Consider the following 13997-nt stretch of genomic DNA (forward strand, 5'->3'; position numbering starts at 1 on the left):
CAGTGTGGAGGGGCTGCGGCAGTAGCGTACTAGCGTTCGTGTCATGCATGAAGCGAGGAGGCCAGTGGTGCTCGGCCAGGTAAGGTTCGCGGAACCGGGAGGTTCATTGAACGTGGACCTCCTCACGTCAAAGGGCGTCCAGGTTCAAGGTACTGTGCGCGAATCGCTGGCGGCGGCGCGAGAGTGATTCTGTTGCGGACCCAGCCCAGCTCAGTCATACATGGGCCCTCACGCTACCTAGTGGAAGAGACAGACTGGGCCGGTGCTAGGCTTGGAGGCACTGGGCCGGAAAACCTCTCCATTTCTCGTTTGGGTGCTGACTCGCCAAAACAAACTGCTCGGGCTTCTTCATGCACTTCCATGTCTCAGCACTCAGCAGTCAGCCCAATGCAAGTCAACAGAGGAGGAATTAATCCATGCAAATGCAGCTCAAATATGGCGGACCCTCAGTTTAACGAAATGTGAAAGTGATCGGTTGCTCTAGCCTAAGAGGGGGAGGGGTGAATTAGTCACTCTAAAAACTTAGACCTATAGCTTCAACTAGTTTGCACAAAACTTAAACTAAAACATGCTATCTAGATGTGCAACTAGGTTGTTCTAGTGTGAAAACCCTATCCCAAAAGAGTTTAACAATCTATAGCCTTTCCTATCAAGAAACTATTCTATGAAAGTAAAGGCATACAAATTGCTAGTATGAAATGCGGAAGCTTAAAGAGCGGGATAGGAGATAGCAAACTCTTGACGCGGGTGTTTATCCTGTGGTTCGGTTAGCCACAAATGCACACCTACATCCACGTTGTTGTAGCACTCACTAAGAGTATTGCTACTCGGCCACCAAGTCTCTTCCGTGAACACAATCACGGTCACATTGGCCCCGGGTTCCACTAAGGAGCTTCTCCACAAAGGATGGGGGTCTCCACGTCCCCCGCACAAAGATGTCGTCGCCGCTCCACACCAAGTCGGAGGGTCGATGACGTTGTCGGCGAGCTTCACGCTCCAAGGTGCTGGCGTACCAAGATTTTGTTTTGGTTCGCTAATGAACCACAGCACAAATGCTCTAAGCCTTGCAATCTCACTCACTAAGAGCTAATCCTTTACACAACACTCTCAAAGTGTGCTAAGGGCTAAGGATATGATCTTGATGCTTTTGTATGGCTTGGAGATGTTCTTGGGTGTGTGTGGGATGTCCAGCAATTCCAGCAAGCTTCAAATGGCCGGGGTGAGGCGTATATATAGGCCACCAAGTCTTATAGCCGTTGCTCCAACGGTCAGCTGAAAATCTGCGTATCACCGGAAGAACCGATGCCTCTGGTAGGGGTAGCGTCGATTCTTCCGGTCACTCATAAACCGAAGTAGCCGTTGAAGTCCTGACAGCTGATGCAGTGACCACCGATTGAACCGATGCTTTGTTCCGATGCATCACCGGTTCATCCGGTGCTTAAGAATCTTCTCCTGGGCGCTGACGTCATTGCACCGACGCAATACTCCGATGCACCGTCGGTTGAACCGGTGCTGAAGAATTTTCTCCTGGGCTCTTGACATCGTCACTGGAACATAGGACGCCCAATGCACCAATGCCCCTTTTTGACCCGTCGGTTCAACCGGTGCTTATAGGCTGATTTGGCTTCGATTCCCTTCTGCACCAGAATTCCATAGCGCCGGTTCTTCCGACAAGCGTCGGATGCACCGATGCTTAGGCATAGGTTCTTCCGGTGCTCCTGATCCGAAGAGCTTTCAGGGCGCTGGCCTTAGACCCGCGAGGGGCGGCTCCCCCTCGACCCCCGTCCGCTAACCGGGTAGCGGAACTCCCGTAGGGGCTGCCCTTCGGGCCTTGCTACGTCTATCTTCTCTTTCTTTTTGTCATCACTTGAACCTAAAAGCCTGAGAATGATCATCTTAACAATCATATTAGTCCAAGTGTTGTGTTGTCATTCGATCACCAAAATCACTCGAAATGGCATAAATGGTGCCATGTTCGTTACAAAATGCCTATTTCCAAATGTAATTTCATGAGGCAGATTTTTTTTTTAAAATAGAAAAACTAAACCTTACACCTAACATTCTACATAGTTGTTCTAACACCTGAATTTTGAAAGGTCAAACGTGTAACAAGATTTATCAAGAAGTTCTCTCAAAATTTTGATGTCACTTGTGGCATAATTCGTGCCTGGCACTTCCACCACGCCGTCTCTTCGTTTTGATCCCCTTCACCCCTAGCACCGCCCACCAGCATTCAGTCGCGACCAGGGACGTCTTGGTGACCTCATTAGAGCAAAGCTTATAATTTCGCTGGCTGTCAGCTGCAATGTGCGCAAGATCAACGCACGACGGAGGCGGACCTGCTAGTATTTAATGTATATAAGCAAGCTCAACCAATAGTAGCGGACGTGGTGCATCTAAGTCGGTTTCAGTCGGGCACTTCGTGAGATACCCGTCTCTTTCTCTTTCTTTGTTGTAGATATCAGTCCTTACCTCCCATCATAATACTTGCTTCTTAGTCTGCCCCGAATCGGCCTCCTGGTGCCAAATCACTTGTCGAACATGCTCATAGAAAAATCCAACATAAATGTTCGACTCTCAACTGTTCACCTGATCAACAAAGGTCTGGTTCGGTTAATTTCCTCCACAAGAGGATTGAGGGGGGATTGGAAGGAAAATCGAGGGGAGATTTTGACTTTGTTGGGGATTTAATCCCCCTCCCAACCCCCCCTAATCCCCATCAATTCTCTTACAACCGAACAAGGTCTGATGGAAACTTGCACAGCACGTGTTGGTTTATTTTGCTTCAGAAGAATTGAACATTACATCCAATTGAACTGCTAATAAAGTAGATCGGCCATGAGCTTTATTTCCCCTCACTGGGCCCTCAGCGACGACACCAATGTAACACCTGCCTCGCGGACAATCCGCTCGGGACCGGCGGACAGTCCGCCAGGCAGCGCACAGATATTTATCTGGATGGTCGTGGGACCCACCTGTCATTCCTCTCTTCCTCCTCACTCCGTCCAGAGCCGAGTGGAGCTCGAGCGCTCGCGCAGTCGATCTCCCTCCTCCGGCCACCAAACCTCGATACCTCGCGCGGGAATCTTCCTCGGCACCTCCTCCACCTTCCCAAACCCCTAGACCGGCTTTTTACGGCCTGAATCACCCCCCGCCACCACCGGTTGCCATTGGAGGTGCTTGAAGCTTTGCTCCACGTCGATCCGCTTCTCCGGTCGTCTTCCGCTCGAACCGACCGCGGGAATGGATTCGTGGTGAGTTCCTTGTGCTCCCCGGTCTTTTTCCCCTTCCGTGGTGCGTCGCCGGCGCCGGTGAACGGCCGCCGTCGCCGCCGCCGCACTTGCTGCCGCCTGCGGCGCGGGTCAGAAGTTAGGTATCGCGAACAATCCGCCGGTCAGATTAGGTTTCGTCCAGAGACGATGTTGTCTTTGGTGGTAATTGACTGCGGACAGTCCGCTATAGGGGAGCGGACGGTCCGCCATTGAAATTTGAAGTTTGTCCAAAGACGATGTCTCTGGTGGGGGTGCGCAGGATTGAACTGCGGACGGTCCGCCACTTGGGCGCGGACAATCCGCAGTAGAGTCTAGAATTTTGTCCAGAGACGTTGCCGCCTCTGGTGGATTGAATACGTGAACTGCGGACGGTCCGCCAAGGGGGCCGGACAGTCCGCAGGTAGGATTAGAAATTGTTCCAGAGACGTTGTTCTCTCTGGTGGGTCGGTAGAATGGTATGGCGGACGGTCCGACATTTGGACGCGGACAGTCCGCAGGGTATTCCAGTTGAAGTAAAGTAGTTACATCATTGAGCTGCACTCATTTATTTCATATGCATACGTGTAGCATCCGCAGCAGATGGCGCCGTATTTGAGGTGATTGCGGCACCGCAGGAGCAGCCGACGCAAGCCCAGGAGGAGAGGTGTGAGCACACGGCCCAAGGCCCGTCTGATCCCAGTTCTGTGCAGCAGCCCGAAGGCAAGCCCCGGTGCACATCCTATTAATTTTAAATTATGACACCTATATATGTATTTATTACTTATGCATTACATTTAGGAGTTGTTTGAAACCCTAGTTGCATGAACCCTAGTAGTCCTTGAGTGGTACTAGTATGTATAGGACGATAGAAATGCTATGCTAGATAGGGTTCGGTAGAAGTCGAGTAATTCTTGGTTACTCGCGAGATATAAGATAGCTTTATGTTTCCAGATATGAGTTACTAATTTATGGATGAAAGTCTTGAAATGAAAGAAAGAATAGAATCTGAGACCGGGCGGGAGAGGTGTAGTTCCGCCTGTGTCGGTTAAGGACCGAGCCATTGTTGGCCCTGCTGATCATGTTTGAACTGTACTAACCGCATGCCGGGAGTAGGAGGTAGTCGAAACCGGTAAGCCGAGTACTGCTTTGCTTCGAAAGTACAGGAACCCGCACCCAACTACTGGGGCGAGTCGAGTAGTCGCGGAGAATCGGGGATGCATATGTTTACTTTTGATGATCTCACGTTGAGCTCGGCTGACCATATGTCGTTGGGCTGGTTCCTGTAGTTCGAGGCGGGGAGAGGAATGGTTGGTGCGTGTGGTCTGACGGGGCATACGCGTGCCGTGTTGGTTAGGTCCATCTTGCAAGGTTAAATCGAATCGATTCACCGTCAGTCGCTCTCGGATATGAGCACCTTGGTCACTGCGTCGCAGCGTAGTGTAGTGATGGAAAAATGGTTATACTTATGTTGATGAGCATATGAATTATTATTTATTGTTCCACTATGTGTGCCCTAGATTTGGTTATGCAAATATTAGACTATGTTAATTTATGTAGAACTTGGGCTAAAATAAGAAAAGTGAGGAATTACTTTAGTTGCTGTTTTCTGCAAAATAACCTCCAGCCAAAAACCTTGCATGTCTAGATATGTGGGCTACGTTATACCCACTAGTCGGGTAAGTCTTACTGAGTATTAGTATACTCATGGTTTGTTGCCACAATTATTTCAGGACACGCAGACGTAGACTTCTGTCTCTGCTGCGTCAAGTTCATCCGCCGGGATGCAGAGGGATGGGAGGTTGTGGAGCCAGACGTTTAGTTAGGGATCTCTCTAGGGCACACTTTTGGTAGTTGTAGGCCCCTTTCCTCTAGTTTGAACCCGGATTTCAGTAATGCAAAGTTTGTAAATTATGTATTTATTCGAACTTGGTTTGTAAAACTTAAGGTGAAGTCTTATGTGTATTTGTTGTATTTTCAAATTTGTGTCGTGCTTGTACCATCTGCGCCCATCTTCGCGTGGGACTATCGGTGATGTTTCGATCGGGACGTGGGTTGAGAAAGAATCGCCAAATTAAGCCGTAAAGTTAATGAGCCCGATGTGTTCAAATGACGGCCATTACGCTTAATTAGAGTTTTAATTTGGCGGTTCCGTCACAACCAACTAGAAAGCAAACAAAATACAGGCAACAGTAGACAGCATCACAGCAATCACTCTCCGAAAATTAAAATTCCCGGCCCCTCAATCACAGCCATTATTCTCGGGCGCGGCAACGACAACGCAGCACCAGCTGATCAAAGCCGGCGATGGAGCTCAGCTCATGATCATCAGTAGTGCGTTTGCTCCCTCTTGAGGAAGCCCTCGATCCAGTAGTTGGATTGCTTGCGGTAGCGCTTGAGGCCGTTGAGGCGGTCGATGAAGATGAGGCCGAAGCGGTCGAAGTATCCGTCGCCCCACTCGAAGCAGTCCATGAAGGTCCAGGTGAAGTAGCCCTTGACCTTGACACCGTCCCTGATGGCGTGGTTCACGAACTGCAGGTGCTGGGAGTGGAACTTGATCCGGTGCTCGTCCTTGAGCGCCTTCTTGAGCGGGATGCGCGCGCTGTTCTCCTCTGCGATGCCTGCAGGACACGCAACGACGACGGAGTACGTAGCAGAGCAGGTTAGAGCGTATCCATGGTGCATTCTGCAACGGATCGAGATCGATCGCGGCGGCGGCGGCGGGGAAGGGCAATCAATCGCGTACCGTTCTCGGTGACGTAGATGACGGGGTTGTTGTACCGGCGTTTGGTGTAGAGCAGGAGCTCACGGAGGCCGGCCGGGGAGTTGAAGAAGGCGGGCACGAACTCCGGCTGGCCGACGGGCACGCCGTTGCGGAACCCGGAGATGTTGGCCCGGATGTCGCCATCGTAGGACGGCGGCCTGTTGGGCGCGGGCCTCGCCGAGGTGAAGTAGCTGGTGTAGTAGTTGACGCCGATGAAGTCGTAGGAGCCCTTGACCAGCCTCATCTGCTCCGGCGTGAACCTCGGCAGCCGGTCGCCGAGGAAGCTGGTCATGGTGCTCGGGTACTCGCCGTGCACGATGGGGTCCAGGTACCAGCCGAACATGAAGTCCAGGCTGCGCTGCACGGCCCTCCGGTCGGCGAGGGTGTCGGTGTTGGGCACGAACGAGTGCGACGGCTGCGTGATGCCGATCTGCCCGCGCTGCGCCGCCTGGTACCTGGCGCGGTACAGCGCCACGGCCCGGGCGTGGGCGAGGAGGATATGGTGCGTCACTATGTAGGGCTCGCGGCCGGAGTCGCCGGGGGTGCAGGACCGGGAGATGAATGGCGAGCACCGGCCGGGGGCGAAGGCGCCATTGGAGTACCCCTGCGTCGAGTATGAAAAGGGCTCGTTGAACGTGGTCCAGAACTTGACGCGGTCGCCGAACTCGCGGAAGCACACCTCCGCAGTAATGAGCAATTCTTCTTCTTTTTTTGGGACAAGAAGCAACTGCCTGGTGACAAGTGTCACTCAAAAATTAATAGATGAAGCAGGCACATACATGATGTTCTCGCTGAGGAAGTGTGACAGAACCGCCAAATTAAAACTCAAATTAAGCTAAATGGCCATCATTTGAACACATCAGGCACATTTGGCTTAACGGTTTAATTTGACAGTCCTTTCGAAACCGACATTCCGATCGAAACAAACACCAGTAGTCTCACACGAAGGTGAGCGCAGGCAGTACAAACATGTTGAGTACATAAAAATACAACTACAATACCGAGTAGGGTGCATCAAGTTTACAAACTTGGTTTGAGTACATAAAGTAATATACAAGAGTAACTTCAGTTTAAAACAAAGTCCGATATAGTAAACTTGCCGTCTATAATACATGAAGTGTAGTAATGAATCACACACTCAGCCCACGGGTGTGTGATTTGGAAACTAGCAAGGATTAAGCATCTGATCCGGCCACCTCCCAACCATCCGCACCAAGCTGGATGAATTTAGCACAACAAGGGCAGAAGTCTATCTCATCCTGGCCTGAAATAGTTTGAGCCACAACCCTGAGTATACTAATACTCCGCAAGACTTACCCGACCAGTGGATATAACTTAGCCCACATATCTAGACATGCAAGACTTTTGGCTGTTGGTTACTTTTGCAGAAAAAGTTCTAGAAATGAGTCCTTATTTTCCCTCTTTTAGCTCCAAATTCTATATTCATAAATCATTAACTATTATTTGCACCTGCTAAGCAATCATAACAACATGGAGTAATAATTCCTGGTAGACCCTACTACTCATCACTTAAAATCCATATAGCATCACTATGATGTGGTGCTGTGATCAAGGTGCTCATATCCGAGATGCGACGTACGGCGGATCGATCCGTTTTAACCTTGCAAGGTGGACCTAACCAACACGGCACGTATTTGCCCCGTCGGACAATACAACCAACCATTCCCCTCCCCGCCTCGAACTACAGAACCGCCCCACCTACATATAGTCAGCCGGGCTCAACGAGAGACCACCAAAAGTAAACATATGCATCCCAATTCTCCGCGACTACCCGACTCGCCCTAAGGGGTGGTGATGAAGTTATGTACTTTCGAAACAAGGCAGTACTCGGCTTATCGGTTTCGACTACCTCCTACTCCCGGCATGCGGTTAGTACAATTCAAACTCGATCACAGGGCCAGGCAACGAACGGTCCTTAACCGACACAGGCGGGGCTAACCTTTCCCCGCCCGGTCTCCACTTTCTTTTCCTTATCCAACCTATTCCAATATTCCATATACTCAAAATAATGAGATATCCTATATCTCGCGAGTGACCCGAAATCACTCGTCTTCTACCGAGTTCTATTAAGCATAGCATTTCTATCGTCCTCTACACACTAGTATAACTCGAGGAGACCTAGGGATCATGCAACTAGGGTTTCAAATAATTCCTGAACCTAATGCGCAAGTAATAGAAACATAATATAGGTGTCATAGTTTGAAATAAACGGATGTGCACCGGGGCTTGCCTGCGGGCTGCTGCTCAGAGTTAGTGTCCACTGGGCCTTGGGCCGGGTCGTCACGAAACTCCTGCGGGGCTGGCTCCGTCTGCTCCTGCGGCTCCGCGATCACCTCGTATACGACTTCCTCGGTCGCGGATTCTATATGTATGCATATGAAACAATGAGTAAATGTTATGCATTTTAGACAACGAGTAAATGCTAACATGACTTTGCCACTAGAGGATAAACATTAAACAAATCAACAATTTACATAAAAAGACGCAAATATGGTGATAAACAACTTTAACCCTAGTGCTAGAACAATTAGCGGCCAAATTATAAATTAGAGCATGGTTTACTATAAAATAAAATATGACTAGCAAAGACAATATTATTTGCCTCTTATAATTTGTATAAAAATTTACATGTAAAATAAATATCATTATACCTATACACATAATTAAGTTTGGTTACATATTATATTCATATACTAAACTAGGTCCTATAAGTATGAAAATTTTATGGTCGATCACTCATGTTTAAAGTAAGTTACTGCAAAAATTTCATAATTTTTAGATTAACAAATCTATAGAAACTAATTAAGCAAGACGAAACACAATCTAAATTCTTGCAGGGGTAAAAAGGTCATTTTGCCACTATGGATATTTTTCCTCTATAGATCTTACTCTAACAAATCCAACAAAATTTATTTCATATTTTTCGCATTTTTCCTTGAATTTATATGGAATTTACAAATTACAGCCGAAATAAAAGACAAAATAAAGAAAACTCCCTAACCCCCCTGACCAGTGGGCCCCACTGGTCAGTGGGACAAAACAGAGGAGGCGGCCCAGCCAGGCGCGCACGCCATGGCGCGGCTCGCCGGCGCAGGGCGGGCGAGGCCCGCAGCGGCGGCGGCCGGCGGCGTCCTGCGCGGCGACGCAACAGCAGCAGCGCGGTGGGTCCCGCGCGCGCGGCCCTAGGCGGCGGGGTGGCAGGCGCCGGCAAACCCTAGCGGCGGCGCTACGTAGAGGAGGCGGCGGCGGGGCTCGGGCCGGCGGCGGTGAGGTCCAGCGGCGGCAGGGCGGCGCGGGGTGAGCACCAGCTCGGCTAGGCGACTCCGATGCGCGCGCAAACGGGGCGGGAGGTGGTGCAGAGGCGGTTCGCGGCGCACGGCGGCGACGGCGCAGTTCGGCCGGTGGCGGCGTGGTCGAGAACGAGCGTGGAAACCTCGCGAACGCGAAGGAACGTGGAGAGCATGAGCACCAGTGGCTCACCTAGGGTCGATTTGAGCCGTCAAGCGATGAAAACGATGGTCGGACGAGGGAGTTCGACGTCGAGGTGGAGCTCGGCCGGCTTTAATGGCTGACGGCCGGAAAAGCTTCGATTCCCGGCGAGATAGGGCTTGGAGCTAAGTTTGGAGGGGTCGGGAAGGAAGCTAGTGAGGTGGTGGAGCTATGGGTGCGATGGATTTTGGATCCATGGAGAGTAGTTCGCGAATTGGCTGGAGAGACAGTGAGCTCGCTCACTCTGTGTCCATGGCGACCAAGGGAGGAGGAGGGGAAGGAACCGAGGGCGCGGAAGGCAGTGAGGCAGGTGGCGAGCTCGGAAAAGCGGCGTGGTCGACTTGGCGGCGTCACCGACGGCCGAGCACGCGGCAACGCTCCTCGACGGCCACGCACGGCTTCGGGAGGCGTCTGCCTTCATTGCCGGCACTGTGCCGCACAGGGAGAAGCATGGGGGAGGGAGGATAGCGTATGACAGGTGGGGTCCATGTGTAAGAAAATTTTTCTATTTGGATTCTAATTCTTGGATTGTTACAGGAAGCCCCCGTACTTGCTCTCGAGGGCCAGGGGTGTGTCCCAGTGGAAGATGGTGACGAATGGCTTCAGCCCTATCACGAGATTAGTAAAAAAATTATATTGTTGCATCATTTTTTTTGCGAGAAAAGGATGTAGCATATATTAAAAGAGAGGCAGAACAGTACATCCTTCTTTTACATCAAGGACCCTGAGGAAGTAAAAAATTACAACCAGGACCCTACTGGCCATCTTCCTTCTCTGGACATGGATACGAAGCTCCTCCGGTCGCCAATATGCACAAACGACGCGACGAACCACCAACCTTGCCCATCCAGATCGATAATCGGACTCCAGACATTGGAAAGCTGCAAGAGATGCTCGAGAAGAGAACTCAGCTGTCGGATTCATCGATCTGGTCCTTCCTCTCGCCGGCACGCCCCCAATCGCATCCAAATGCAGCACCAGCGACTCCGTCGAGGAGAACAACCCCAACATCCAAATCAGAGAAGATGAAGGAAGGAGAGGACAACCGAACAAACGGAAGCCCCACCGGATCCTCACCGCCGCGGAATCGCCCACAGCAACAAGCAGCGGCAGGAAAAGAAGCCGCACAAGATTTGTGGTTGCCTCTTTCAATCGACCCAAGCCAACCGAAAGAATCAACAACAACTCGCCGGCAAGCCAAAAGAATGGGTCCACAGACCTTAGGGAAACTTCACCGAGGAAGGAAGAAACACTGCCTTGAATCCCCGGGAAGAGCTTTATTTTCCACCGGAGCCGCGCAGACGCCGCCGCTCCCGGAACCCCAAGCTCCGCCGCCGTCACCAACGACGAGCACACAGTAGAGCTAGAAACTAACCTACCTACTCTATACAGATCCGCGCGTCGAGTTCCCGGGACCCTTCCATCTCCAGAGCCAAAGAGGCCACCGGAGGCGGAAGGGCCCGGCGAACTCGCCGCTGGAAACGTGCGTCGCCTTCCTTTCACCCTAGTGAACTGTAGACGCGAGAGGATAAGGCCGCAGCCTATATTGTTGCATCATTGACGATGGGATACTAATTTATGTTACTATTATTAATTGAAAACTCTATTTGAAGCTGTTTTCACGTGAAGCGACCTAGAATTCTAAGTTGACACTCTAAAAAAGTAGAAATTCTCGCAAAAATTTCGACCACCAATCTGATAACTTTAATCATAGTAGCCACTGAATCTGTTATTTTCATAATAAATTACTCACATCTGCTATTATAAAAATAGACTAAAATAATCCTCTAAACATATATCTAAATTAACCACCACTGCCATTATAAAAAATTTAAAGTAACCACTAATCTTTATATAAATGACTCACCTATGCATATAAATAACCTTATGAATACAAATAACCTTATAAATTTGCATATAAATTACCCAATTATATCATTACTAAATATGAAAGTAACCTCTAAATCTGAATCTAAATCATATAATTATAAAAAATATTAAAATGCATCAATATAAAATTCTAAATTACTATTTCTATCATTATTAATATATTGATTATATTATTGTTTATGTCAAACAACCACGACATGTATCACCATGTCTTAATGTTTGATGAAAGAGATAAGAACATCGATTCACAAACAAAGGATTCCATTAAATATATATCAAACACACATGAAGGTGTGATGAAAAATGAAATCTACTGCAACTAGATAATAATAATTATATATTTTCAGTATATATTAGAATATTTAATAGATAAAATAGGATATGAGCTAGATAATTATAATTATTTGCTATAAATTTTTTTATATTAATTCTAATTAGCCTGTCCGAAACACTAGGTTGATAGGCTAGTATACATAATAAACTGCCTGGATGGCGAGCACAATTAGTTATTTGATCGACTACCATTTGCTATAACCTCGTTGATGAGGTTGTTGTAGAAGGCCACCCCTTCTTTGTTGATTCCTCCGCTCAGGGAGCCAGCTGCAGCAGCAACGCAGAGCAAAAGCACGTGGTGACACACAACTCAAATTAGCGAAGAAATTTATTAGTGATCCAGATGGAGCTTGTGTGTTCGAGGCTCATCATTAGTACACCAATTTAGTATGTACTCACTTGGCAGGATCCTGGTCCAGGCAATTGAGAACCGGAAGGCATCCAAGTTCATGTCCTTGAGGAGCTTCACGTCCTCCTGCAAATTGGTCGGATTCCATTTACCCACATATTACCAATCATTATCACATAGTTCGATTCAGTAGTGTCAAAATGACCGATCCGATCGGAGCTAATAATAACAAGTATTCCGAGCAATCACCTTGTATCGATGGTAGAAGTCATCCGCCACATCGCCAGTATCATTGTTCTTGATTTTACCTGCAGCCGTTGGCAGATTTTCGGCATGATGTCAGTTACTCAGTACCAGTCGTCTATCACTTTCAGTAGCTCATATTCAGACATGGGGACTACCAGAGAGAACTGAGAAAGCATTAAGCATGTAAATAAATTCGTAGAGACCTGGTATGTGACTGAAGATGTCCCACACGCTGAGGCCTTTGCCTCCTTCCTTGTAGGCACCCTCGTACTGCGAACAAAAATGCAAGGCACCAACTTGCTCAGATGCTTGTACACATACATGCCTGGTTCAAGCAACAGCGTACGTACGTGTGGCAACAAACATCCCATGCAGAGGGCTGGGTGGTGGATTGTTGTACGTAGTTATGTACACAGAGTGATAGAGACAGAGAGGAGGGAGTATCAGGAATGTGCAGTAGGGATAGATGAGCACAGAGCGCCGATCATCGATCACCTGGTACGCCGCGGAGCCGGTGCCGAAGATGAAGTCCTCGTGGAAGCTGTTCCTGCCGAACTTGGCGTACGCGACGTCGCACGCCAGGGCTGTGAGAAGCAGCGCGGAGAGGGCCCGCCTAACCATGCCGGTTCCAGGACCCGTTTCCGAGAACCGGAGCCGGAATTGTTGGTGCCAGCACTGTTAGTTCCGAACGCTATTTGTAGAGGGAACGGCAGCAAGGCCCATCTCCCTGCCGTCCCAAAAAACGATTTCTTAACCCATCTCTTTCAAGTACCACGCCTAGCATTTTTTTTCCCTATAATAGAGGGAACATGACTCCATGGACTTAGCTTCATTACTGAGAGGATTCATCCACTGCACGTGCACATGGAGAGCGAGACAGGAGCCTGTTTGGACCTGTTAGAAGAAAAATAGTTAATTAGTGACCAATTAGTGTAATTATTAATTAATTCTGTAATTAGTGGTTAATCCCACTTGAGGAACTGCCCCCCCCCCCCCCCCCCAAAGGGTGCCCCGAAGGAGTCATCCCAAAAGAACATGTCCTTTAGGATGATGCCTCTTGGTCTTGTACTCTCTCCGTATTGGTAAAAGAAGTCGTTTTGGACAAAGTTTGTGTCAAACATTGAGAATATAAATCATTACTGAGAGGATTCATCCACTGTACGTGCACGTGGAGAACGAGACAGGAGCCTGTTTGGACCAAGTGCTAATATCCTAAAGTGCTAAATTTTATCACTACTCTATCCAAACATGAGTGCTAAACTTTAACCAAGATTTAAAAAATTTTAGAAGAAGATTTGAGTGCTAATAGACACTAAAGTTGAGTACTCAACTTCAGTCCATCCAAACAAATACAGCTATGGGATGTCAAAATTGGCAAATGGGATAGGTTTGTTTGGCTGCATGAGGTACACGCCGTGACGCTGACACGGCGATACGTTTCGTGTATGCGCGCAGATTTGCGTACTTGATTTGATGGGCGGGTTGACTCGAATATTGCGGATGCGGAGGTTCAGATGTGCCCATCCATCGGAGCGTTGAGAATGACGGTGGATTAGACAATGCGGATCAGGGTACCTCAGATGCGCGGATCAGAGAGTTGAATTCAGGCTCCACTTGCGGCCAGACCATTAATAATAATCGATAGGACGTACGAACA

The 13997-nt window shown here is 48.9% G+C and overlaps 1 protein-coding gene across 1 annotated transcript; it reads right to left on the reverse strand.

Moving 5' to 3' along the window:
* Window positions 1-2746: 2746 nt before the first annotated feature.
* LOC120662731 (beta-glucosidase 30-like) lies at window positions 2747-12999 on the reverse strand. Its single transcript, XM_039941817.1, has 10 exons — window positions 12836-12999; window positions 12544-12610; window positions 12344-12402; window positions 12145-12220; window positions 11935-12012; window positions 10064-10130; window positions 6792-6812; window positions 5995-6743; window positions 5410-5869; window positions 2747-2879 (listed from the first exon to the last, which is right to left on the reverse strand). The coding sequence occupies exons 1-9, from the start codon at window positions 12959-12961 to the stop codon at window positions 5577-5579; spliced, it is 1536 nt and encodes a 511-aa protein (XP_039797751.1). The 5' UTR covers window positions 12962-12999; the 3' UTR covers window positions 2747-2879; window positions 5410-5576.
* Window positions 13000-13997: the final 998 nt, after the last annotated feature.

This window comes from Panicum virgatum, chromosome 2N (assembly GCF_016808335.1).
Source record: "Panicum virgatum strain AP13 chromosome 2N, P.virgatum_v5, whole genome shotgun sequence".
NCBI classification, from domain to species: domain Eukaryota; kingdom Viridiplantae; phylum Streptophyta; class Magnoliopsida; order Poales; family Poaceae; genus Panicum; species Panicum virgatum.